This window comes from Stegostoma tigrinum, chromosome 26 (genome assembly GCF_030684315.1).
Source record: "Stegostoma tigrinum isolate sSteTig4 chromosome 26, sSteTig4.hap1, whole genome shotgun sequence".
Taxonomy (NCBI): Eukaryota; Metazoa; Chordata; class Chondrichthyes; order Orectolobiformes; family Stegostomatidae; genus Stegostoma; species Stegostoma tigrinum.
Genome location: NC_081379.1, coordinates 17,156,626 through 17,182,680, shown reverse-complemented (window position 1 = coordinate 17,182,680; position 26,055 = coordinate 17,156,626). Strand labels below are relative to the sequence as shown.

Here is a 26,055-nt window from a genome sequence, read left to right as displayed (position 1 = left end):
TACAATACTATATAACAATAACTAAACTATAACATTTAAAGACATTCCTCAAGTTAAACAGTCAAGGTTGCAACTGCTAAAGTGATAATTGAAACGGAGAAGAATGAGAGACAGAGATGATGTACGATGAAAAAGACTAGTTTCATGCTAATTAAGCTCATCGTGACATCCCCACAATACACTCATAAAAGTTCAACTATAGCATGGGAGAGCAGGGTAGATGCTATAGTTTGACAGCATTGTTCTTACCAGCCTACGTCTTTTATAAATAATCCAGGCATCCTAGATGGAAAATAATACGACAAATTCTTTGTTTGATTCGTTCTCACTTTACAGAGCACTGATCCACTGATCAACTCACTGCATTGAAGTTCTATTAAAATTCAAATGCTTAAACTTTGAACTTCAGTCACACAGGCCTGAGATTGTTCCTGAGAGTGAAATTTCAAATAGTGGCTTAGCGTCATGGCAACAAAACATCACGGTCTATATATGCATGATCAAATGTGCGATTTTTTATTGATGTTTGCAGTATCAAGATTATCTTGGATATGCTTGCAGGAAAGACGTGATGTTTCCCATCGCAAAAATAGCCAGTTATTTCATGGTTTAAACAATCATATACATGTATATAGATTGGTGCATTTAAATTGAGTTATATACAGAATTTCACCTCGGAGTGCAAAATCAGGCTAAAGGCAGAGATATCACTCTACGTCGAACTTGAGCTGGTCTTGACTTATTTGGTTAACCTCAAGCAATGACAAAAACATCTGTTCACTTGACAGGATGTCCCTCACCACTACAGGTGTATTTACTGGAAAAATACAAAAAAAGACGGCCAAAAAATTTGATTAACTGCAGTAGACAAACAGTGTGTTTGTGTGGTATAACCTTTTATCTTTGACTAGACTGACGTACGTTTGCAGTGTAACTTTAATCAGCGCCTTTTTTTTCCAACATACATATTCCTTTTATATGACATATCTTTTTGGATCTGAGGCAGAATACAACAATCTTGCAATAGTGCTTTTTTTTCTACCTGCTTGCTGTAATGACTAGATTAAAGGTTATATTGCATCAAGATGATACTTTTTGCTTATTTCTGAGGCAGAATTTTTAACTTGGTTTTTGTTACGCTCTACAGGTCAAATATGTCACATGGCAAATGTAGAGTGTTGAACCTTCTACACGACCCTATCTAGTGTCAGGGACAGAATAGGTTCGCTACAAATTTAAGCTCTTTCAAGGCAGAGCAATTCCCAGAGAGGTATTGAACTAACTCAACCCATGTTTCCCCAAAGTCCTTACAGGCACTACCCCATTCAAACACCTCAAATTTTATATATGACACTGAGGTGAAACTTTGGACGGTCAGGATTGGGGGTGAGGGGGCAGAAATGCATTATTAGGAGTCCAGCATACCCCATCACTCCTCCTTTAGTTCCTAACCCGCATTCCTTCTGCCCCCATCTCTGACATTGGGAAGTGGGGGGGGGGGCGGGTGTGGGTTGGTGGGTGGGGGGGTGCGGGTTTCCATACCTATTGATGGGCATTCCTGTAGCAGCACCAGCAATTAGGTCTCAGAGATCAGTCCATTAGACCACATCCACCAGCAAAAGAAACAAGGGCCTTAAAGCTATGAGAAAACTATCCAAGCTTCACAACAGCTGTCGGTGCTTTGGAACTCATGACCACCAAAGAAGCCCTGAACTGGATGCAGAGCAAAGCATCTTTTCAACTGCCTCATTATCAGAAGACTGTTCTCATTGTCAGGCAGACACCCAGTGATCCTTGTGGTCTCTCTTAACTAGCCATGATAGGGGAATGGTAGGAAACCAGTACATCATGAGCAGCGCAGTAGGATGATGCTTTTTCAGCAAATACAAGAACAGGCAACAAAAACCGATTAAGCTTAGCTGCATACTGTGTGGAACCAATAACCAAGCTCAACTCAAAGATTATATGTACAACAATAATAATCAATAGACTTAACATTGCTTCAGAAGAATTCCTGCCTGACTGAAAGTCTCAACATATTTGAAGAAGTGATGTGTACCATGTTCAACCAATTTAATACAAATAAATATAAGATAATGTGTGTCAGAGAAAAAAAGTGGGCAAAATGTGTAGTATGATGAATGGTGTTGAAATAGCTGGAGATGAAGGTGTAAAAGACCTAGAGCCTCAGTGAACTTCATGTTCACCCTGTTCATCAATGCAAGGCAATAATTAACAAAGTCAACAAATTGATGAATTGCATTATCAATTTTGCTTAATGATAGCACTTGCATTTGAGTCAGAAGGTTGTAGCCTAAACATCTCGTTCAAGTTATGGATCTGACCATAGAACTTGGGCTGATACTTCAAACAAGTAGCAATGTCCAAATATGCCATTGTTGGTGCTGGTATCTTCCTTAGATATTAAATATAAGACTGAATATTAAAGATACCATAACAGCAATCGAGTTGTCTCAGTGTTCTAACCAAATGTCTCCCTCATCCACTATTAAATCATATGAAATGCTGTTTGTGGGGCTGTGTGTGTTAATTGGCTGTCAAACTTGCCTCAATAACAGGCACTTAATTTTAAAGTAAATTCATAAGCTGTTGTGGGAATTGAAACATCTTTGGAATGTGAAAGATTCTTTATACATGTCTTTTCTTCCTTCACATAGCTAAAATCATCAAATAGTGACAAAGTCATGTCCAGACCACATTGACTACTGTGCCTAATTCTGTGGACCAAGATGCAGGAGGTTATTAATAGAGTTGAGTAGTGCAAACAGTAATAAAAGATTATCCAGGTTTTAACAGGTCATAGTTATGAGGAAAAACTGGAGGAACATTAGCTGATCAGTCTTGAAAGGAAGTGTCTGGTAGGTGATTTTACAGAAAAGTGCTAACCTGGAAAGTTCAATTGCAAGAATGGGCCAAACCGACAGTAGGAGGCAAGATTTCTTTTTAAATTTACTCATGGGATTTGGGTGTCACTGGCTGGGCCAATATTTATTGTCTGTTCCTAGATGCCCTTGAGAAGGTGATGGTGAGCAGCCTTCTTGGATCACTGCAGTCCATGTAGGTTAGGTAGATGCATAATGATCTTGAGAGAGGGAATTCCGGGACATTGACCCAGGAATAATGAAGGTACGGCAATATATTTCCAAGTCAGGATGGTGACCGGTTTGGAGACGAGCATCACCTGCAGGTACCCATGTATCTGCTGCCCTTGTGTTTCTACACAGAAATGGTTGTTGGTTTGGAACATGTCAGCCCAGGATCTTTGGTGACTTTCTGCAGTGCATCTTGTAGATAGCACATACTGCTGCTGGTAGAAGGCTTGGTTGCCTGTGGATGTAGGGCCAATCAAGCGAGCTGCTTTATCCTAGTTGATGACAAGCTATTTTAGTGTCGTTGGGGATGCACTCAAAGTAAGAGGAGAGTACTTCATTGCACTCATGACTCATGCCATGTAGATGGTGGACAGGCTTTGAGTAGTCAGGAGGCGAGTTACTCACTGCAGTATTTCTAGCCTATAGTCTGTTCTTGTAGCCACTACATTTATAAGACGAGTCCAGTTGAGTTTCTGGTCAATAGTAAACACCAGGATGTTGATAGTGGGGAATTCAGTGATGGCAACACCAGTGAATGTCACTGGACGTTGGTTAGATTATTGGAGTCAGCCATTTCTTGACATTTGTGTGGTGTATATGCTAATTGCCACGAGCCCAGATTTGTCTAGGTCTTAGCGCACTTGGGCATGGACTGCTTCAGTATATGAGTTATGAATGGTTCGAACATTTTTCAAATATTAGTGAACATCCCACTTCTGACCTTATGATGGACAAAAGGTTATAGATGAAGCAGCTGAAGATTGTTGGATCTTGGGCACTCCTGTAGAGATGTCCTGGAGCTGAGATGACTGGCCTCCAACAACCACAACCATCTTCCTATATGCCATGTATGACTCTAACATTGCAGAGTTTTTCCCCTGATTCCCATCAACTCTAATTTTGCTGGTGCTCCTTGATGCCATATTTGGTCAATTGCAGACTTGATGTTAGAGGCTCTGTCATGTTTGAATCAAGATTGTAATATGATCAGGAGCTGAGTAGCCCTGGCAGAATCTAAACTGGATATCAGTAAACAGGTACTGCATGATAGCAATGTTGTTGGCTCCTTCTATCACTTTACTGATAGTCGAAAGTAGACTGATGGAGGCAGCAATTGTTAGGTTGTGTTTGTCCTGCTTTGTGTGTGCAGAGCATACCTCAGCAATGTTCCACATTGTTGGGTAGATGCCAGTATTTTTGCTGAACTGGAAAAACTTGGCTAGAGAGTAGAGCAAATTCTGGAGCACGAGTCTTCAGTACTATTGCCAGAACGTTATCAGGGTCCATATCCTTTGCAATATCTAGCGCCTCCCAACTGTTTCTTGAAAGCACACAGTGTGAATCAAGTTGTCTGGGTACTGATGTATGAGAAGCTAGGGACCTCTGGAGGAGGTCAAGATGGATCACTCACTCAACACGTCTGGTTAATGATTGCTGCCAATGCTTTGGTCTTATCTTTTATACTAATGGGCTAGGCTCTCCCATCATTAACGATGGGGATATTTGTGAAGCCTCCTCCTCCAGTGATAAGGGCATTTATTAATTTTATTCCACACAAATAATCAATAAATGGAACAGACTTTATAGAATAGTGAAACAAAAATCATTGAATTGTTTAGGAAGCAACCAGATGTTGAAATGGGACTTTGGGATCAATGAATGAACAGGATAGTTGGAACAACATTCCTCAACCACAGATAACAAAGTGTGGAGCTGAATGAACACAGCAGGCCAAGCAGCATCTTAGGAGCACAAAAGCTGACGTTTCGGGCCTAGACCCCTCATCAGAGAGAGGGATGGGGAGAGGGAGAGGAGAATATTCCAGAACCCTCTCCCCATCCCACTCTCTGATGAAGGGTCTAGGCCCGAAACATCAGCTTTTGTGCTCCTAAGATGCTGCTTGGCCTGCTGTGTTCATCCAGCTCCACAGTTTTTTTATCTTGGATTCTCCAGCATCTGCAGTTCCCATTATCTCTGATACATTCCTCAACCATAACCATTTTGAAGTATGGAGTACAAAGGATGCACCATATATTGTGCTGGCTGATTTTGGGAATGAAATAATGCCTCAAGAGACTTCAGAATGTTATAATCGTTTTTAAAAAATCAGAAGAATCAGTCTTTAGAGTTGATGACTACTCTCCAATACTACAATCTTCATTGCACCACATGAAAAGGAATTAGCTAGGTCTTCTTTATAAATAAACTACAGAATTCTTTGGGGAACGAGGTTGATTTAACATTTTAAGTTAGGATCTCTTTAACACAATATCTAGAGAAATATGAAGCTGGGCAGTGGACAATAAGCTTAAAATGAGACATGTGAATGCAAAAAGTATCTTTTACTATTGTATGAAATGTAATGAGGTCAACTCTACAAATCTGTTTTTACAATTTATCCAGAGATCACAATCAATCAAATTCAAGGAGTCTTCTATGATTTTTTTTATTGCTCTCTGTACGGCCAGCGCCGAAATTGAAAACTTTTTAAATAGCTCCTATTTAAGTTTCCATCATGCTTTTAGCATTTTAATTTGAGTTCCTAATCACATCACATGACACACAGGTAATAAGGAGCTGCAGAACATGATGGATAACCAATATATAGCAATGACTATAATTCACTTGAGGCTTTATTACTCCTGTGTTCAAGTAAATCCATTCAAGGGATATTATGATAGATTTCTTATTTTGACTCTCTTAGTAATTACATTGAATAAAAATTCACATGCTAGGTAAGCAGAAATTCACCACAGTAACCAACTTTAATGTGTGCCCTATACACTCAAAGGTTAAAGATGCAGAGTAAAACACAAAAACCTTCACTTTCCTGATGATACTCTAACACACAGAACAACCTTCTCATTTCAGTCAGCCTAACATTGCTTACCCGTGACTCGCCCTCTCCTTTCCACTCTAACCGATTTGGAAAGAGGTAGAAATAACGACGTTGCCATTGGGTCAGGAAAGGATTTCCTAATTTCAGCATGTAACCATGCATGATGCAATCTTTTCCGAGGGCATAATCTGTACATTATATAAAAAATTATGTTAGTCCGGGTCCTCTGAATAAAGATAGAGAAATTGATTTTCATACAATCCTTACCAATCAGAAAGAGGCCATTTGGCCTACTTAGTCTGCATTGACCCTCCTAACAGCATCCCACCTAGACCTAGCCCACAACCCGTAACCCCACATTTTACCATGGCTAATCCACCTAACTGCACACTATGGGGCAATTCAGCAAAGTCAATGCACTTAATCTGTACATCGTCGGAATGTGGGAGGAATCCAGAGCACCCGGAGGAAACCCATGCAGACATGGAGCGAATGCGAACACTCCACACTGACAGATGCCCAAGGAAGGAATGAAACTTGGGTCCCTGTGAGGCAGCAATGCTAACCACTGAGCCACCAAGCACCCATTTTTAATTTCTTGATGTAATTTATCTCTAGTTCTTTCAACTAGGTTGTAAGCATGGCTGTATACATGTGGGTAGGGTTGCAAAGTACTCAGTTTAAGTTACATTTAGCATGTATGCAAATGGTCTCAGACATAGCTTTTTGCCATTCTTCCTTTGTGCATTCACGGCCATTCCATAGCCCCTACCTGATGCAAATAGGAACATTATGCCAAACCATGCATGCCATATCCTAGTCTGTTAAACTGAGCATTAGCATTTCAATGGAATACGAAAGGTTAGAAACGATAATACTGTTGTACAGTAATCTGATCAGATGTAATCTTAAGTGCTGCATCAAATTCTGGATACCAAACCTCAGGAAGGATATAGTGGCGTTGAAGGCTAAAACTGTTTAACTATATGGGTGGGTTTCATAGACAAGGCAAGCATTTCTTTGAGTCTGAAAGATTAAAAGCACACTGAAGCTAAAAGCTAACTGAAGAATGAATAAGTTAGTTAAAGGATTTGATACTCTAAACAGAGACAAACTGACTGGTCTGCAAGTCCAGGCCAAGTGAATAATCTTAAAATTAGGTCTTTCAAGGATGATGTTAAAAAGCACTTCTTCATGAAAGGACTTGTGGAAGTAAAAATTGCTCTGCCCCATAAAATTTTAGGTAAAGTCAATTGAAAATTTCAAAACTAAGACTGATTTTTTTTGTTGTCCAAAGCCCTTAATGGTGCTGAAATCACAATAGGTTGCTGGAGTTTAGATTCAGATTTGCTAAAATCTAACTGAATGACGAAGAGGCTCAAGAGACTGAATTGACTGACAAATGTTCCTGAGTTAAAATGGAAGATAAACAATTATTTTAAAGCTTCCAACTATGTGCAATTTTAATGCTTGGGCAGGAGACCAGAAGCATATAAGATGGCAAGAATAAAGAGTGATTATAAATGAATAAAAAGTGAAAATATTCCAAATACAGGTCAGTCAGCATCTGATATTTTGTAAACATCAACTGCTATGCTGGATATTTGGAAGCATATTCAGCTTTTAGTTCAAGACAACAGTTAATGATCCACGAAGCAGTTACCTCATCAATGAGCTTTCCTACCTTCCTCATGTCCAAGCGTTTTATTCTTAGCTCGCTTCCTAACCTCGTTTTTGTCAGTGTCAGCATTGACTGCATCGTACACAGTTTCTGCCACTTCTTGTTGCCAACGTTCTGATATCACCAAAGGGAAATTCTTATACAATTCTTGGTCACTATCCAGCAGCTATTTGGGAAAAATTGAAAAGAGTGAGGGAAGTAACGGATGTGGTAGACAGTGCAAGGAATGAAGAGCAAATGACAGGGAGAGAAAGTATGACAGGTAACACACAGAAAGTATTGATGGGGGCAACAAGAGTGAAACAGAAAGCATGCAGCATGACCATATTGAAAATGGGGTTAAAGGCAAGGGGCAAAAGGAAGAGGGAAACAAATGTGTAAAAGGATTATGAAGGGAAAACTAAACAACAATAGAAAATAAATCATCAACATAACATTCTGAAACTAATTAAAGTTATAATAAATCTCATTTCCTTTCAGCATTATTTCGGATTTAAGCCTGGTTATTTTGCATTGTAGGAACCATGTTTACAACTCCTTAAAAATGTTGTTGATACACAGCAATGTACTTTGTTCAGTGTACCATACATAGTTCTTTGTAAACTTTGCTATTTGAAAGCATGTCCTTTCAAAATTAAACCTTTTTTGCTAACATTTGCGTTTATATTAAAGGTACTAAAATGTCAGACTAATTGGCATTTTACAATTTTAGATATTTTTCAAATTTGGCTGTGTCCAAAACTCGAAATTCTTTTGTATCAGATATTAAATTGAAATTTAGAGGTAAAAAATGAATGCTATAATAAATAGGACAAAATCATTGCACTTTGAAGGTGGCAGTCTAACAAAGACCAATGGTATTTTAAGAGTAACCTGTCTATTCTATTCAATTATATGGTTTCATAGCTATCACCAGCATGCACTCATTCTTTGCATCTGAAGAATCCATAGACTGAGGGCTCTGATGGCACAGTGGAACTGTTCCTACCTCTGAACCAGGAAATTCGGATTCAAATAACACTTCCTCCAGAGGCAAGTTATAACATCTCTGAACAGATGATTAGAAAATATCTACAACTAACAAGCCAGACTGGCAGATTGCTCCTCAGGTTTATTAAAGGGTTCTTGTGGTACAGTGGTAGCATGCTTGCCTCTGAGCCAGGAGACCTGGGTTCAAGTCCCATCTGGTCAATCGTTGTGTAATATTGTTTCTGAATTGGTTGATTATGATTTTTTAAAAAACTCAATATTATTCTAATGGACAGAGACTGCCTTTCAGGTTTGTCCATGCTCTCCAAAAATATCTAAACAAAGGGGTCAATTAGCTCAGTTGGCTGGATGACCAGCTTACAACGCAAAGATGCCAAGAGCATGGGTTCAATATCTGTACCAGCTGAAATTATCATGAAGGTCTCTCTTTCTCAACCTCTCTCTTCATTTGATGCATGCTGACTTTCAGATTAAAGCACATCAGTTGTCCCTCTCTCTCAAATAAAAATGTGGTTGTCTCAGATAACTTTACTTTATGGGACTCTTGTAGGACAGTACTGTGGTCCCTACTTTTGTTCTAGGAGTTCATGATTCAAGCCTCACCTGTTCCAGAGGTGTAAAGTAACATCTCTGATCAATTTGATTAGAAAATATCTAGAATCCACAGATAACACAAAACACCAACACTTTTGAGGCATTGACTAGTTACCCATGCATTACTAATATCTGCTAGATCCACAGGCATGATTCATTCAGGAGACTGTACAATCAGACCAGTACATCCTGGATACACAAGTGCCACCAGAACTAGGTAGTTTCACAGGTCCAGTTAGCACCTGGTTGCACATGCATTCCATGAGTACATTCTGGCAACAGGAAGCCATTGTTATTGCTTATTATATAATTGCTGTTATCACTTGAACTAGTGCACAAAGTCAAGCATGATGCTGCTTGACCTGCTGAATGTTTTCAGAATTTTTTTAAGTGACTCGTGCTTGCTTATTGTAGGGGTTGTCATTTAGCATCATAGAGATGTACAACAAGGAATCAGACCCTTTGGTCCAACTCATCCACACCGACCAGATATCCTTTGTAAATCTAGTCCTTTGCTACCATTTGGCCCAAATCCCTCTAAACTCTTCCTATTCAACTGTCCATCCAAATAACTTTTAAATGTAATATACCAGTCTCCACCACGTCCTCTGGCAGCTCGTTCCATGCACATACCACGCTCTGCATGAAGAAGTTGTCCCTTTTATATCTCTCCCCTCTCACCTAAAACCTATGCCCTCTAGTTATGGACTCCCCCACACTGGGGAAAAGACCTTGCCTATTTATCCTATCCATGCCTCTGTAAGGTCACCCACCTGTCAGCCGCCGATGCTCCAACGTTCCATCGGTATTTTCTATTTTATGATATTCACTGATTACTAATACAACATTTAGAGGAAAATATAAATCAAAAATATGCAGACAATACCTTGATGCCTTTTGTGTCTTCTTCATCAAATGATCCTATGTCAAATGCATCAGCTGCATTCACTTCTCCACGAGGTGGAATGAGTGGAGGTGGATACTTGAAACATTAACAAAAACAAGACGGAAGTAATTTTAACATTGGTTCTGATTGTGGTACATCTAATGGACTGCACATGATCCCACGGCATTTGGTACTATTAGATGTTTTGTCAGTAACTGCTTGGTAAAATAATTTTTGGTGGTAAGGAGCTTTGAAAAATAAAGATCACAGCTCCAAATTGGATTCAAAGTCTTATCTAGTCAAAATATAATCACATCTATTATCTGGCTGATTCTTACTTGGGAGTTACAGCTCTCTTTGCACTGTCAGTTGTGGAATGGGTTTTAATGAAATTAGTTTAAGGCAATCTCATCAGTTTTCATTTGGCAAAGGAACACTGCAGAACTTGGATACATGCAGCAAAGTCATAAATATGCACAGATGTCTTCCCCTTACAGCAGCAATTTCACCCACAAAGGCCATATAAATTCTTTTGTTGCAAATTGGGATCACTTGTTTGAGGATAGGTTTATTGAATGCTACTAGGGAGAGTATACAGAACACTAGTATGTAACTGTTGCTGAAATCTGACTTATTAATGGGACAAAAAACATCTAAAATATGCTGTGGTTGATCTCAAAGGAACTGATGCAACAGTTTAGTGCAGGTTTTCAGTCAAAATTGACAACTGCTATTTTCTAAATCATTTGGGTGACTGGGTGTACATTACCACATCTGAGAGTTTTCAAAACAATCTACAACCACCTCCAGGACTTCTATTTATTTCAAATAACATGTGTACTCTTACCATGGAAGAAGATACAGTATTTCACTTAGTCAAGTTCAACAAGTTTGAATGCACATCGGCAGAATCAAACCTAAAGGACTCTCAAGCCCGTGTTGTGGTAGCACTGAAATTAAATCAGCTAAAACTAGGCAGCTTTCCACTGCTTTTCCAATGACAAACATGGTACTGATTAAGGGATTGGTCTGATGGATTATCTAAGGCTGAATTGAAGAATTTTCACCTTTATGTCGAGTCTTCTTGTTTAGGTTCCATTAGCAGTCCAGAATGAGTCATTAATTATGAACCATGTCTGGCAGTATTACAGATCTGGCTGGCTAAAATACTAGATTATCAAGCCTACCAATGGATCAATGAATGGGTTTAAACTTCAGTTGCACAACATGGCACAAATGGCTTCCGAAGAGATTTTGTTTACTTCTCCCCTCCTAGCCTTAGGAAAACCATACGTTTTTGAGCAATCAACTGACAGGACAGTGTTGCAGCCCTTGATACATGACAACAGCCGCCAGAAACTCCTAGTAAGTGGGAAGTTTAGATTCATCTCACAATAGTGTATGTTGCCATCCAGGTCACAGCAATGACACACACACACTATCAAATAGTTGTTTCATTATAGGGCAGCAGCTTACTCCCTCTTGCAGCACTTTAGTTGTTGGACACTGAGCGCAGGCAAACACAAGCTCACATTTTGACAGTCAGCCTACAGTACCTTCCCAAGGCTGCTGTCCTAAGTCTCAGTTTTATCATCAATTATGAGACACAAATTTGCCTTTAGTGCAGCAAAAGCACCAAAAACAGTAGGTTCTCTTGTGCCAGCTACCATGTCATTGAAATCTATGGTCTCATGCGGGGCTTATTCATCTGTTCACAAAAGAATCTTCTGAGGACATTTGGCAGAGACGTGTACATTGCGGTGCATTTCAACTGTGACAAATGTACTTTGTGGCTTGTTCCTAGATCTTTCATATGGCCTGAAAGAAGCTACTCTACTGCTGACTTTTAAACAATGATGGAAAACGATTCAAACATCTCTTATATCCTATAAACTTAACATGTGGAAAATCAAACTCAGATAAATTTTGACTAGCTTCAGTGCAGTCCCTGAAAGACCAACCAGGCTGAACCAAGAAGCCACAAAAATATCCAAATGTACTGACGAAAGTCAACCAAATACCATTACAATTACTCTTGAACCATGCAAGAGAGTATTTTCAAGTACCCACCATGTTGTCTTATTGGTTAGCCCATAATTCAAGATGGTTAATTCAGCACGTTTAATCCTAAATAGAAGGCAATCCCTCATCACTTTGTGAAACAGCATCCTGAATATGTATGACAGATTTCAGCTAATAAAAGTAAGGTTGACAAACATTTTTCTGTGATGGCTAACACCCTTGAGAATGAAGGAAACACAATTATCCCAATTCAACTTTCTAATGACCTCATGAGAAACTGCACATAATTCACCTATGTGGTGGCTCAATATCCCCAATGAGATTTCAAGTCCCACTTTGAAGGATTTGTAGTTTTTGTCCAATAACTCTCCTTCCATTTGGAATTACTTACACAGGGCACTGCTTGACGGAACAGTCTCCAGCCAATTGTAATTTCATTTCACACATGATGACAGCAACTACAACAAGGCCACTATTAATTGTATTATTTGCCATAATAATCATTGTATTATTAGTCCGACATCTCTGGACCAAAGCTTCATGGCCAGAAACCCGATTGCTGCAGCTGTACACGTCAGCCAGTTTGAGTACAGGTACCATCATGCGCTCTGGCCTGAACTGTCATGCTGCTGGGCATTCAACATCTTGTTCAAAACAGATCAGAATTGACTTTGGACTAGTTTTAACTGGGTCCATAGGGTGTTTAGTACTTCTTAACCATGGACACTTAAATGACAACTGGCATTCCACACATTTCCTAGAGGAACACAAATCTATTTCCAGGAATAAAAAGCTGAGTTTCAAACTTCTACCCAAACGTGCTGGAATGATACAAGCAATCCAAGCAAGTCATAGAAATCCTTCAGTTTCTGAGATGGAGTTATCTCTATTCCAGTCTGAAGATGTTAGGTGACTTGAAACACAGGTTAATGCACATGATCCTCATTGATAAAAGTGAAATGGCCATGAGCTTCCTTACCTCCTCCAACCCAGATCTCAAACCTAACTTTGCTATGTCCTGTTTCCAGATGACAATATTCAAAGATACAGCATCTGCTGAAATTGTCAGCATGGGTCTTTCAAGCATGTTCATTTTCAAGACATGCTGCTTTCCAGAACTCTTAGCCCTCCTTTAGAACACAGCCCATTACTGATTTTATAAACAGATTCTCAACTCAATCAATACCTACACGGTAGGCCAATTGCCCTTTCAGGGTATCAAGAGGTGGTTTTCCAATACTTCTCATGTGAGTCACTGATAAATAAACCAGTGAAATAACTTTTTCAAAACATACAACACCTCTGTAATGTGAGTCATCATTTACAAAATGGTGAGAAATCTTTAGGTGAACGTATGCATTTCAGTGGCCAGGAAGGGAACTTAGAAGATAGGAAAATTAATGTGGTCACGTTAGCTGTGAAGCTGCTAGTCTATATCTTCAGAGTTCATGCACCTGCAGGCTTCCTTCTATAAAGAGTGGCCGTCAATTATATATGGAAATTCATGTTTCATTTTGCAACCATTTTGCATGGTTAGTTTTGTGAAGGTGAATAAAATAATTTGCTTCACAACATTCGTATTCAGCTAATTTGGTCATATTAGAACAGCCAGTTACTTCCAAGGGTGTAGGCCATACCTTGTTTCTTGAAGGAAAGGTAAAATTACAAAAAGCAACTGGGATAGGGGAAGGGAACTGTAACCTGGTTTACTATTTTCTGACTGCATTTGGGATCCTACTGTCATTCCAGACCTCAGGGTTTGGGAAGCTACACATTAGTTATTGTCTGAGGAACAGGTACCAACTTCCCCTCGGTATGGAATTTCCCAAGAAACTAAACAGGAAGTGAAATAATTGGCACAACAGAATTCACAATGACAGAAGTGATAATGTGAACTGCAGATGCTGGAGAATCTAAGATAACAAAGTGTGAAGCTGGATGAACACAGCAGGCCAAGCAGCATCTCAGGAGCACAAAAGCTGACGTTTCGGGCCTAGACCCTTCATCAGAGCCTCTGATGAAGGGTCTAGGCCCGAAACGTCAGCTTTTGTGCTCCTGAGATGCTGCTTGGCCTGCTGTGTACATCCAGCTTCACACTTTGCTATCTCAATGACAGAAGTTTAGCAAAGTTAGCAAAATTTATGTTGGCCTAAATTTTCTGAAGTATGCCACTCGATGGCACTGTGCATGAGAATTCGATGTGCACTAATATTGTATATTTTCTTGTTTCTTTACAGAAACATAAATTGAGACGTCGCTTACCTTCTGCAAGTAGACCTGTTGCCAATCAATGCCTTTAAAAAAAGAATGTTCTTTCACTTCTACCGCTCTGTAGAGACAAAATAAATTCATCACCTGGCATCAAACAACAAAATATAATCAGTAACTGTAGCACTAAAAAACAGGATGAGATCTATGACATTGGCACTGAGTAAGGAGAGATTAGTTTAAGTCCTTCATTCCCTAGAACCTTTATAGTAAATCACTTCTGGACTCTCTCCAAGGACTTTAAAACTTTCTAAAAAAAAAACGAAGCTCAGAATTGAACAAAATAATCCAGTTGAGGTCTCACAAATTATTTAAAGGTTTAGCAGACTTTCTTGTCTTCTCAACTTGGCCTGATATTAGAGATAGTGGCAGTGGGCAACAATAAATCACAGGCAAAACTGTCAGGGAGCAACAAGAAGTTATTAATCCTGGGAAGGACTGACAATACATAATCATACATTCCCTAGCACAATGCAGCTAAAATATAGTTGTTAAGATTGTTTCTTATTTTTAGTGCCAATCAGTAACCCTAGGCGTTAATAACAAGAAATCAAGCCTGGCAATAAGGAACAAATTATAATCATTAAATGCAGTTTTCAGTGTCAAAGCTAATTGTTAACCCTGGAACAGGAACAAGATATAATCACTAACACTGACACTGACATGAAGAACCAAGGAATGATCTGTAAACCTGGTGCTGAATAATAAGGTATCAGTTAACCTGACATATAGCAAACAGATACCATCAGTAAATTTGGCATGGAGCAAAAAATATCAGTAATCTGGCACAGAGCAAGACGATATCAATAAGCCTGCACGTAGCAAGAGGTTACTAGTAAACCTGGTACACGGAAATAAGGTAGCAGCCTGTTGCCGATACCAGATATGATCAGTCACCTTAACACTAAGCAATAAAATGTGCATAAGCCTGGTACTGAGAGATAAATTATTTGTAAATCTGACTCTGAACAAAAGGCACTGACTCTGGCACTGAGCAATAAGCTTCCATCAGTATCTCTACGTCAATAATGTAGTATCATCATTATGCTTGACAGTGAGCAATAAGATCTCACCAATTTACTGAGTCTCCATTTATGTTTGTCCCATTTTGTGTTGCTTTGTTCCAATGTTAATGGGGTTGTAAGTTGTGAGATTCAGTTTTAAATCATTTTGCACTAGTAGTACATCGGACCCTATGATCCAGTCATTGCCAGTTTGGACTGGCCAATTTTAAATCAATCTGTTGTTGCTGACCCTCCAATATGCAGCCTCCCCAGGTTCCTAACTCATCTTCTTGCCGCTGATCCTCCAACACACGGCCTTTTCTCTCTCCCTAAACTAAACTGTTGCTGATGCAACTGTTTGCCCTGCAAGACTAACCATCTCATTGACCTTTCTTCATGCTGAAGCTCATGCTCCCCGACTTGGCTGCTTGCCACTTCCCTCTCCTACAACGTTCCTTTTACTGAAGGAACTGACGTAACGCTAGGGCCCTGAGAATTCAACTACAGTGAGGATATCAATTAGAATAATCATAGCTCAATATGTTTGCACAATCATGCACCTGCACTTAGGCCTCATGGCCAGGATTATACAGTAAATCCTCATTTTGAGTTATATTTCACCTTCTGAACATAGTAAGTGTTAAGTGAAATGACTTTAAGCATATCATATTTTTCCATTGAGACATGGATCTGGCCCACTCAAGTCCAGGCAAGACCATCACCAAACAAAGGCATTAAGCTTTGGAGCTGGAGTTTGAGGTTGCTGAAGTGTGGGTCCCAAAGGTGTGGAATTGTTGAGCTGGAACTGTTACAATCAACGTTATCATCGTTACTGAATCCAGAGGGTGCTAGGAGCACTGCGGCTCCCTCACTCACAGAAAGGGTTCAGAAGAGAGAAGCAGTGAGCAGCAGACTCAGGGAGAAGGAGTTAGCTACAAGAAAAGGAAACTGAGAAGGTGAGACTGGGAGCTGCAAAGGCTACAAGTTGAAGATCTGTCAAAAAACGGCCTCAAGTTGAAGGGTTTACAAGAATAAGGAACTGCAGCAACCATGATGGTCAAACAGTGTGACTTGTCGCAAGCAGAATCAGCAGTGAATGAAAGGCAAGTTAAAAAAAATCCATAATTTACAATATATTTTTATACTTGAAAGTTTTGGCCAAGATCTGTAGCTTGGGTTGTGGATGAAGTTGTTGACTTGCTCACCAAGCTAACTTGTTTTTGTTCAAATGTTTTGTCACCATGCTAGCTAACAACATCAGCAGAGCCTCCAAAGAAGCGATGTTATTCTACTCGGCTTGGAATTTATACCGTCCGGTCTGTTATGGTGAGTAGTGTCAAGTCCAATTTTGATCTGTATGAGTATGTATATGGGGTCCAATTCTATATGTTTGTTGATTGAAGTATGGGTGAAGAACCATGCCTCTAGGAATTCACGTGTGCGTCTATGTCAACAATCTAATTTTAAAAACTTATTTTGATTATAGATTTTTAATATTCAATTCTTAATTTACTAATGGAGAAATTTAACAATGTAAAGTGTTTCAACTTACAAGGCAATGTTTCAATATTTTCTGCAAAGGAAGCTCCTACAGAACCTGACTATGCTTTTTATATTGGTCTCAATGGGAAAATGTGATTTGCTTAAAGTCATTTTCACATACCACTAACAATGTTTGGGAAAAAACCAAAATGCTTTCGGAGCACTTAATGTAAAACCCTGGCAGAGAACAAGTGGAAATCATTAAACCTGACACTGAGAAAAAAATATCATTACTAATATGGCATTGCACACCAAGAAATCACCAAGAAATGGCCACCCCCTTAGTCTGTAGGAAGTGGGAGGAGTCAAAAGAGAAGTTGTTGAGTGTGAGGACGAGTTCAGCTAGGCGGATGAGTGAGTCGGTGGAGGGGGCCTGGTCGGGCCTGCGGGACAGGAAGAAGCGGAGGGCCTTGAGGCCATCTCCATGCGGAATGCAGGTGTACAGGGACTGGACGTCCATGGTGAATATGAGGTGTTGGGGGCCAGGGAATTGGAAGTCCTGGAGGAGGTGGAGGGCGTGGGTGGTGTCACGGACGTAGGTGGGGAGTTCCTGGACCAAAGGGGAGAAAATGGAGTCCAGATAGGTGGAGATGAGTTCGGTGGGGCAGGAGCAGGCTGAGACAATGGGTCGACCAGGGCAGGCAGGTTTGTGGATTTTGGGAAGGAGATAGAAACGGGCCGTGCGGGGTTGGGGAACAATGATGTGGATTTTGGGAAGGAGATAGAAACGGGCCGTGCGGGGTTGGGGAACAATGATGTGGATTTTGGGAAGGAGACTTCCTTCAGACTAAGGGGGTGGCCATGGGCACCCGCATGGGCCCCAGCTGTGCCTGCCTCTTTGTAGGTTACGTGGAACAGTCCCTCTTCCGCACCTACACAGGCCCCAAACCCCACCTCTTCCTCCGGTACATTGATGACTGTATCGGCGCCGCCTCTTGCTCCCCAGAGGAGCTCGAACAGTTCATCCACTTCACCAACACCTTCCACCCCAACCTTCAGTTCACCTGGGCCATCTCCAGCACATCCCTCACCTTCCTGGACCTCTCAGTCTCCATCTCAGGCAACCAGCTTGTAACTGATGTCCATTTCAAGCCCACCGACTCGTACAGCTACCTAGAATACACCTCCTCCCACCCACCCTCCTGCAAAAATTCCATCCCCTATTCCCAATTCCTCCGCCTCCGCTGCATCTGCTCCCACGATAAGACATTCCACTCCCGCACATCCCAGATGTCCAAGTTCTTTAAGGACTGCAACTTTCCCCCCACAGTGATCGAGAACGCCCTTGACCGCGTCTCCCGCATTTCCCGCGACACATCCCTCACACCCCGCCCCCGCCACAACCGCCCCAAGAGGATCCCCCTCGTTCTCACACACCACCCTACCAACCTCCGGATACAACGCATTATCCTCCGACACTTCCGCCATTTACAATCCGACCCCACCCCCCAAGACATTTTTCCATCCCCTCCCCTGTCTGCTTTCCGGAGAGACCACTCTCTCCGTGACTCCCTTGTTCGCTCCACACTGCCCTCCAACCCCACCACACCCGGCACCTTCCCCTGCAACTGCAGGAAATGCTACACTTGTCCCCACACCTCCTCCCTCACCCCTATCCCAGGCCCCAAGATGACATTCCACATTAAGCAGAGGTTCACCTGCACATCTGCCAATGTGGTATACTGCATCCACTGTACCCGGTGCGGCTTCCTCTACATTGGGGAAACCAAGCGGAGGCTTGGGGACCGCTTTGCAGAACACCTCCGCTCAGTTCGCAACAAACAACTGCACCTCCCAGTCGCAAACCATTTCCACTCCCCCTCCCATTCTCTTGATGACATGTCCATCATGGGCCTCCTGCACTGCCACAATGATGCCACCCGAAGGTTGCAGGAACAGCAACTCATATTCCGCCTGGGAACCCTGCAGCCATATGGTATCAATGTGGACTTCACCAGCTTCAAAATCTCCCCTTCCCCTACTGCATCCCTAAACCAGCCCAGTTCGTCCCCTCCCCCCACTGCACCACACAACCAGCCCAGCTCTTCCCCCCCACCCACTGCATCCCAAAACCAGTCCAACCTGTCTCTGCCTCCCTAACCGGTTCTTCCTCTCACCCATCCCTTCCTCCCACCCCAAGCCGCACCCCCAGCTACCTACGAACCTCATCCCACCTCCTTGACCTGTCCGTCTTCCCTGGACTGACCTATCCCCTCCCTACCTCCCCACCTACACTCTCTCCACCTGTCTTCTTTGCTCTCCATCTTCGGTCCGCCTCCCCCTCGCTCCCTATTTATTCCAGTTCCCTCTCCCCATCCCCCTCTCTGATGAAGGGTCTAGGCCCGAAACGTCAGCTTTTGTGCTCCTGAGATGCTGCTTGGCCTGCTGTGTTCATCCAGCCTCACATTTTATTATCTTGGAATTCTCCAGCATCTGCAGTTCCCATTATCTCGCAAGACATTATTACGTTTGGTGGTACGTAATAAGTTATCATCAGTACTCTTGCTGCTCAGCAACAAGCTAACAGCAGTAACCCTTACACTGAGCAGGCAAGTTTCTTGGTTAGCTATGACATTGAATATGACGACATCATCATACGCCTGTCAGTAAACAATATATATAATCACTAACCCTACCACTAACAGACAATTGATGATTAACCTTGGCACGGAGCAACAAGATTAACTCTGGCGCTAAGCAATCCAATTTCCACCCTTAGCTCAATTCCTACTGCAGACCCTTCTCTTCACAAGCTTTTGTCAAAAAACATTGACAGTGAAGTCAATCAACTAACATTCATTATGAGGCTTGGAGATAATAATGCCTGCAGATGTTGGGAGTCGGAGTCTATAAGTGAGAGGCCGGAAAAGCACAGCAGGTTAAATAGCATCAGAGGAGCAGGAGAATCACCGTTTTGGCTCAAAACCCTTAATCAGGACTGAGGAGAGGAAGGGGAGCCCAGAAATAAATGAGGGTGGTGGGGGCTACAGGAAGGGTAGCAGAGACAGTGATGGATGGATGCAGGTAGGGGGTTATTGTGCATGGTCTTTGGGAAGAGCGGAGTGGAGAGGCAAGTAGCAAGATGAAATAGTAGGAACTGCTGATGCTGGAGCATCTGAGATAACAAGGTGTAGAGCTGGACGAACACAGCAGACCAAGCAGCATCAGAGGAGCAGGATAGCTGACATTTCGGGTCTGGACCCTTCTTCAGAAAATGGGTTCAGACCCAAAATATCAGCTTTCCTGCTCCTCTGACACTGCTTGGCCTGCTGTGTTCATCCAGCTCTACACCTTGTTATCTCAAGTAGGAAGATGGATAGGTCAGGTTCGTTCCGGTCAGGGAGGTGAGGGGGAGGGAGAGGACTGGACATGGGATAACGCCGGGGGTGGAGGGATCTTGAAACTGGTAAAATCAATGTTGAAGCCATTGAGTTGTCATCTCCCAAGACAAAATATCAGGTGTTACCCCTCCAGTTTATGTTTGGCCTCACTCTGACAGTAGAGGCGGCCAAGGATGAACGTCATCAGGGGAGTTACAGGGGTAATTAAAATGGATGTCAGCCAGAAGGTCGGGTTGGTTGATGTATGCAGAGTGTGAACTGCTGCCCGAGTCTGCGTTTGGTTTCCCCCGATATAGAGGGGACCATATTGGAAGCAATGGATGCAACAGGTCAGGTTGGATGAAGTGCAAGTGAATCCGTGAGGCAACTGACTCCTACAGCTGCCTGGACAACACTTCCTTACAAGCGAAGAATTCCATTCCATTCTCCAGGTTCCTCCACCACTTCTGCATTTGTCCTCTCAAAATGTTTTTTCTCCCCACAACAAAACACTTATCCATAAGACCATAACACACATGAGAAGAATTAGGCCATTCAGTCCATTGAATCTGCTCCACTATTTGATCGTGGCCAGTACGTTTCTCAACCCCATTCTTCTATCTTCTCCCCATAGGTCCTTGATTGGGACAGGGATCAAGGGTTATCTATTTCTGACTTAAAACACTCAATGACTTGCCCTCCACAGCCTTCTGCAGCAATGAGTCCTACAGATTAACCACCCTCTGGCTGAAGAAATTCCTTCTCAACTCAGTCCTAAAGGGTAGTCCCTTCACTCTGAGGCTGTGCCCTCGGGTCCTAATCTCTCCCACTAGTGGAAACATCTCCACATCCACTCGATCCAGGCCTCTTAGTATTCGATAAGTGTCAGATCAAGTTCCCCCCACTCACGACCCCCATCTTTAAAACTCCATAAGCATTGACTTAAAGTCATCAACTGCTCCTCATATGACAAGCGCTTTATCCATGGAATCATTTTTGTAAGCCTCCTCTAAACTGTCTCGAACCCCAGCACATTTTTTCTTAGCTACGGACCCAAAACTGCTCACAATGTTACAAATGTGGTCTGACTAGCCCTGATCATCCAACTTGGAACACATTTTGTGCTTTTCCCCATACCTTTTGATCTCTTTTAGCCCCAGGCTATATCTAACACCTTTTTGAAAACATTCAAAATTGTGGCCTCAACCACATTCTGTGGCAGAGATTTCACCAGACTTACTACTTTCTGGGGAGAGGAATTTCTCCTCATCTCAGTCCTAAATGGTTTACCTCATATTCTTGGATTGCGACTCATTTTTTCTTGACTCATTGGTATCAGGCACAAATTTGTCGGGGCTGGTTAGTTCAGGTGAGTGAGCAGCTGGTACAGCAGTGCAAGGCCAATGTCACAAGTTCAATTCCACACCAGTTCTGGGAATGTCCCACTTCCTCAACCTTGCCCCCTTGCATGAGACATGGTGACCCTCAGATTAAACTCAACACCAGTTGCGTTTCTTAGATTAGAGAGTAACCCAACATTTACCTGCAAGAATTTGATAGGTTTCTAGAAGATCGCCTGTCATACTTATAAATACCAGCGAATATACTCTTAACTAATCTAGTATCTCTTCAATGTCAACTCTGCTGTCCCAAGAATCTGTCTAGTAAACAATCATTGCATTGCCCCCATTGCCAGAACATCCTTCCTCAGATAAGGAGGCCAAAACTGTACACAATACTCACCAAGGTCTTGTATAATTGCAGCTAGAAATCCCTACTCTTGTACTCAAATCTTCTTATTATGAAGGCCAACATACCATTCGCATTCTCTGCTGTCTGTTGCACCTGCATGTTGACTTGTAGTGGCTGCTGTATGAAGCTAGCAGGTCCTGTTGCACCCCTGCAACCCCCTCCCCAAAAAGTAACTGAAGATCAGGATCATGCCTGCAGACTGAATTTTCTTCCATTAGACTCCAAAGGAAATATTAGAGGTACTGGATCTCTTATATTTACTCAATTTTCTGTAAGAATTCTGTAAGTTAACTCATGGAACAGCTACAAACCATATTAAATGCAGATTATGGGGTTTCTCTTTTTAATGGCTGCACGCACACCATAGCTGAAGTGCATACTGTTTACCAGCTGTTCAAAAATCGTAAATCTATTTATGAAGAATGTGTTCACTGCATGATTTCATTCCCTGTAAAAGCAAACAAAGAAACCTTCACTTTCTAAATGCATTACTTTCTTTCCTTTTAACTAACATCTCCTCGAATACATTTCCCTACCAATGCAAAGCAATCTCCATTTCTACACACTTAATTTCATTTGCTGCCTTTGCAATTGGAAGCATATTCAAACCCCCGGGTCAGTTTTGCCATCTATATTTTCATTAGTCTTGTATCATGTGCAGATCATTTATGAAGATATTCAACAAAACAGAATGCAAAGCAGATTTCTAAGGAACCCACCGATAACAATCCCCTAGACTGATTACTATCCCTGGACTCTAAAAATCTGGTTTCTATCAATCAAACAATTACATAGCAATTGTAAAATACTTCCATTGAGTAGTTTAGTTATTTTTAAAGGTGAAATTCCTGAGAAATCATATCAAAGAAAATCTTTAAGTCCACATACATCATATATATTTTCTTACTTCCCTTAAGTACCTTTGTTACATCCTCACAGAAAACCAGTAAATTAGATTAGCAAAGCATCTATCTCATGAAGCCATTGTTACTATCCCAGCTGACTTTGTTACTGGACAAGTCAAATCCCAGACTGAAACCCAGATTAAAAATCACATATTGTTTCGTTTTTGTTTTAAGTAGATTACCTCTTAACTTAGCAAAAGTATGCAATGTTGCATATTTTATTTTAACAATAAAACAGAAAATTAAGCAAAAGAAATGAAGATATAATAGAATAAACCAAGTTATTTTCTTATAACTCAAACTTAAAAAAAACCCCTATGTGGTACCCAAAAGCAACCCTTGTACAGTCTCACACCTGATTGTTTTACCATTGTCAGTTTCATATAACTCTTTCAATTCCAGATGTTTTTGTTGCATTAGAGGAGGTGGGCTGAACCCATTATCCTCATATTATATGTTTTACTCATTTTTTCAAAAGGATGTATCCAATTGGTGAATTTCTAAATCGTTTCTCTCTTTCATGGACTCCTTTTCTTCCTATCTACTTCTACGGGCCTGAGATCTAGTCACAATATTGATTCCGACTATCTATCTATCCAACTACCAGTTTCTTTTACTCCCACTGGTTGTTCTATCACCCTTGGTGAAGCCAATATTCTTGAATCTGCCAGGTCATTTCCCAATCAAAATCAGTCAGAATTTGATTCATAATTCCAACTACAACTTTTATATTTATCAAGTCACTTTTAATAATGGAATCCCTATGGTGTGGAAACAGGCTATTTGGCCCAAGTCCATACCGCCCTTCCGAAGAGCATCTCACCCAGACCCATTCCCCTATCCCTGCATCTCCCTTGTCTAACCCACCTAATCTAAACATCCCTGGGCACATGGGCAATTTAGCATGGCCAATTCACTTACCCTGCACATCTTTGGACCGTGGGAGGAAACTGGAGCACCTGGAGGAAACCCATGCAGACACAGGGAAAATGTGCAAACTCCACTCAGACAGTAGCCCCACGATGGAATCGAACCTGGGTCCCTGGTGCTGTGAGACAGCTGTGCTAACCATTGAGCCATGGTGCTGGCCAAATCTAATGTTATATAATGGGACTGGTTTGTAACCGCCAAGTAAAATTTCTTCTTCATTAATCCCTCTGGAAGACATAATCTGCCAGCAGAGTGTCCCAGTCTCTCAATATCTTTAATGGCTTAGCTCCTTAATTTGCAGCATAAGGAAGTATCTCTTTTTTTGAGGTAAAATACCCAAACCTCCAGCAGTATGATTTTCTTGGTTAGTACTTGAACAATAATTTTCACAACAGGACTAAGAACTCTTTCCCTTCTTAATACATTCTCAGGAAACTGCTCCAGTTTTTTGTACCGACATTTTTCACCACTCTTTTCTCTTTTCTGAGGCTCTTCAGATATTCCTACTACTGTATTTGAAATACCCTTTAATTTCCAGCAGTTGGCTTTGCTCTGTCTAATCCTGTTACAATGTAAGTATATTAATTACTTCATATCACCTTTCTGTTCCAGGCTTTCTCCTTTATTAGTCTGATGTCCCTTTGTCTGTTCTCTAAACGAGCTCCTCTTCATTTATTGGGTTTCTAATCTTGCAATTGTTTTGTTGGCCCCACAGGGTCAATTCCTATTTATAAATGTCCTTGCAAGATACTATCGATATTGGTCAGAACTGCTGTTTCGCTAATCTTCAACAGTTGATGCTCATCTAAACAAGCTCTTAAATTAGTGTGAATGTTTTCTTTCTGAATTATTCCACCATAATTTTCTTCACGCTATGTCTCCAACCACTGACACCATAGTATTTCATTCTCCCTGACTAATTCCATAAATGTTTAATTAGGTTTCTTTCTTGTCCTAAATTTCAATCACTAAGTTTGAAGCACAAATTCATAATCATTGAGTACTACATAATTGCCAGTTTCATAACAGCTGACAAAATGATGCACACAGTCATAACCGTACCTGTCAAAACAATCTATAACATTAAGTTGCAAACTTTTTCTTTGCACTTCATCTATCTGTTTACCTTCTCAGATAAAATACCTTTTGAATCTTTCTTCATTAAAATTAGGCTCTAATTACTGATTGTTGGTTAAATCAAATCCCATATTAGAATCACAGTTATCCTCTGAACAAACACTTCTTAAACCTTCTTTATTCTACACTTTCCTTTTGCTAACTCATTTTCTTATTTCCTCATCTCTTTAGAGTTCAAGTCCTTTTAATCCCATTTCCCTTTGCTCATCTTTTTCCTTGTTTCATTATCTTCCACATTTTATTTTCCATAAGTCCGGGTTTTCTTATCTTTGTTTTCTCTCTCCTCCAATTCAAGTCTTTTCATTTCTCTGTCCTGAATTCAATTTTTTTTTTCATTTGTAACTGCATCTTAGCTAATTTGTGCTGTGACACCTGAATTTCAGATTTAATTTCTTCTAGTCTAAATGTTGGATAATCACTTGAAGCACCTCATCCATATGTGATCATGTTTTTACTTCTACCTTCCATATATCTGCTAATTCTTTCCATTTAGTCAAAAATGTGAAATAATCCACTGTTACATGTTTGCATTCCAGAAAATACTCAGTAACATTCAAATTCATCTTCAAATTTCATGCAGGCTTCTATCCAGAACCACTTTGTTGCCAATACTTTAACAAGAAAGCTACATAAGAGTCAGAGAATCACAGAGTCATACAGCATGGAAACAGACCCTTCAGTGCAACTAGTCCATGCTGACCATATTCCCAAACTAAACTAGTCCCACTTGCCTGTGTTTGGCCCATATCCCTCCAAACTTTTCCTTTTCATGTACTTATCCCAATGTCTTTTTGATCTTGTAACTGTACCTGCACCTAAAAATTCCTCTGTCAATTCATTCGACACATGAATCCTCCCCGGGTAGACAAGTTGCCCCTCATGTCCTTATTAAAACATTTTGCTCTCACCTTAAAAATATGCCCTGTAGCTTTGAACTCCACTCACCCTCTGGAAAAGATCCTTGCTATTCACTTGTGAGATATTGTACTATGATTCTCTTTACTAACTCACTCACAAGTGCTATATGTTTACTATACCATGTTTTCATTCACTCTCATAAAACCGCAAGCTT

The 26,055-nt window shown here is 41.0% G+C and overlaps 1 protein-coding gene across 2 annotated transcripts in view; it reads right to left on the bottom strand.

Moving 5' to 3' along the window:
* grk3 (G protein-coupled receptor kinase 3) overlaps nucleotides 1-26,055 on the bottom strand; it is a 278,643-nt gene that overhangs the window by 28,558 nt on the left and 224,030 nt on the right. For both annotated transcript variants that reach the window (XM_048555682.2, XM_059655001.1), the window contains 4 exons: nucleotides 14,388-14,454; nucleotides 10,104-10,199; nucleotides 7,637-7,799; nucleotides 6,004-6,140 (listed from right to left, as the gene is read on the bottom strand). In XM_048555682.2, coding sequence (XP_048411639.1) covers nucleotides 6,004-6,140; nucleotides 7,637-7,799; nucleotides 10,104-10,199; nucleotides 14,388-14,454 — 463 coding nt within the window. The remainder of the gene's footprint in view (nucleotides 1-6,003; nucleotides 6,141-7,636; nucleotides 7,800-10,103; nucleotides 10,200-14,387; nucleotides 14,455-26,055) is intronic.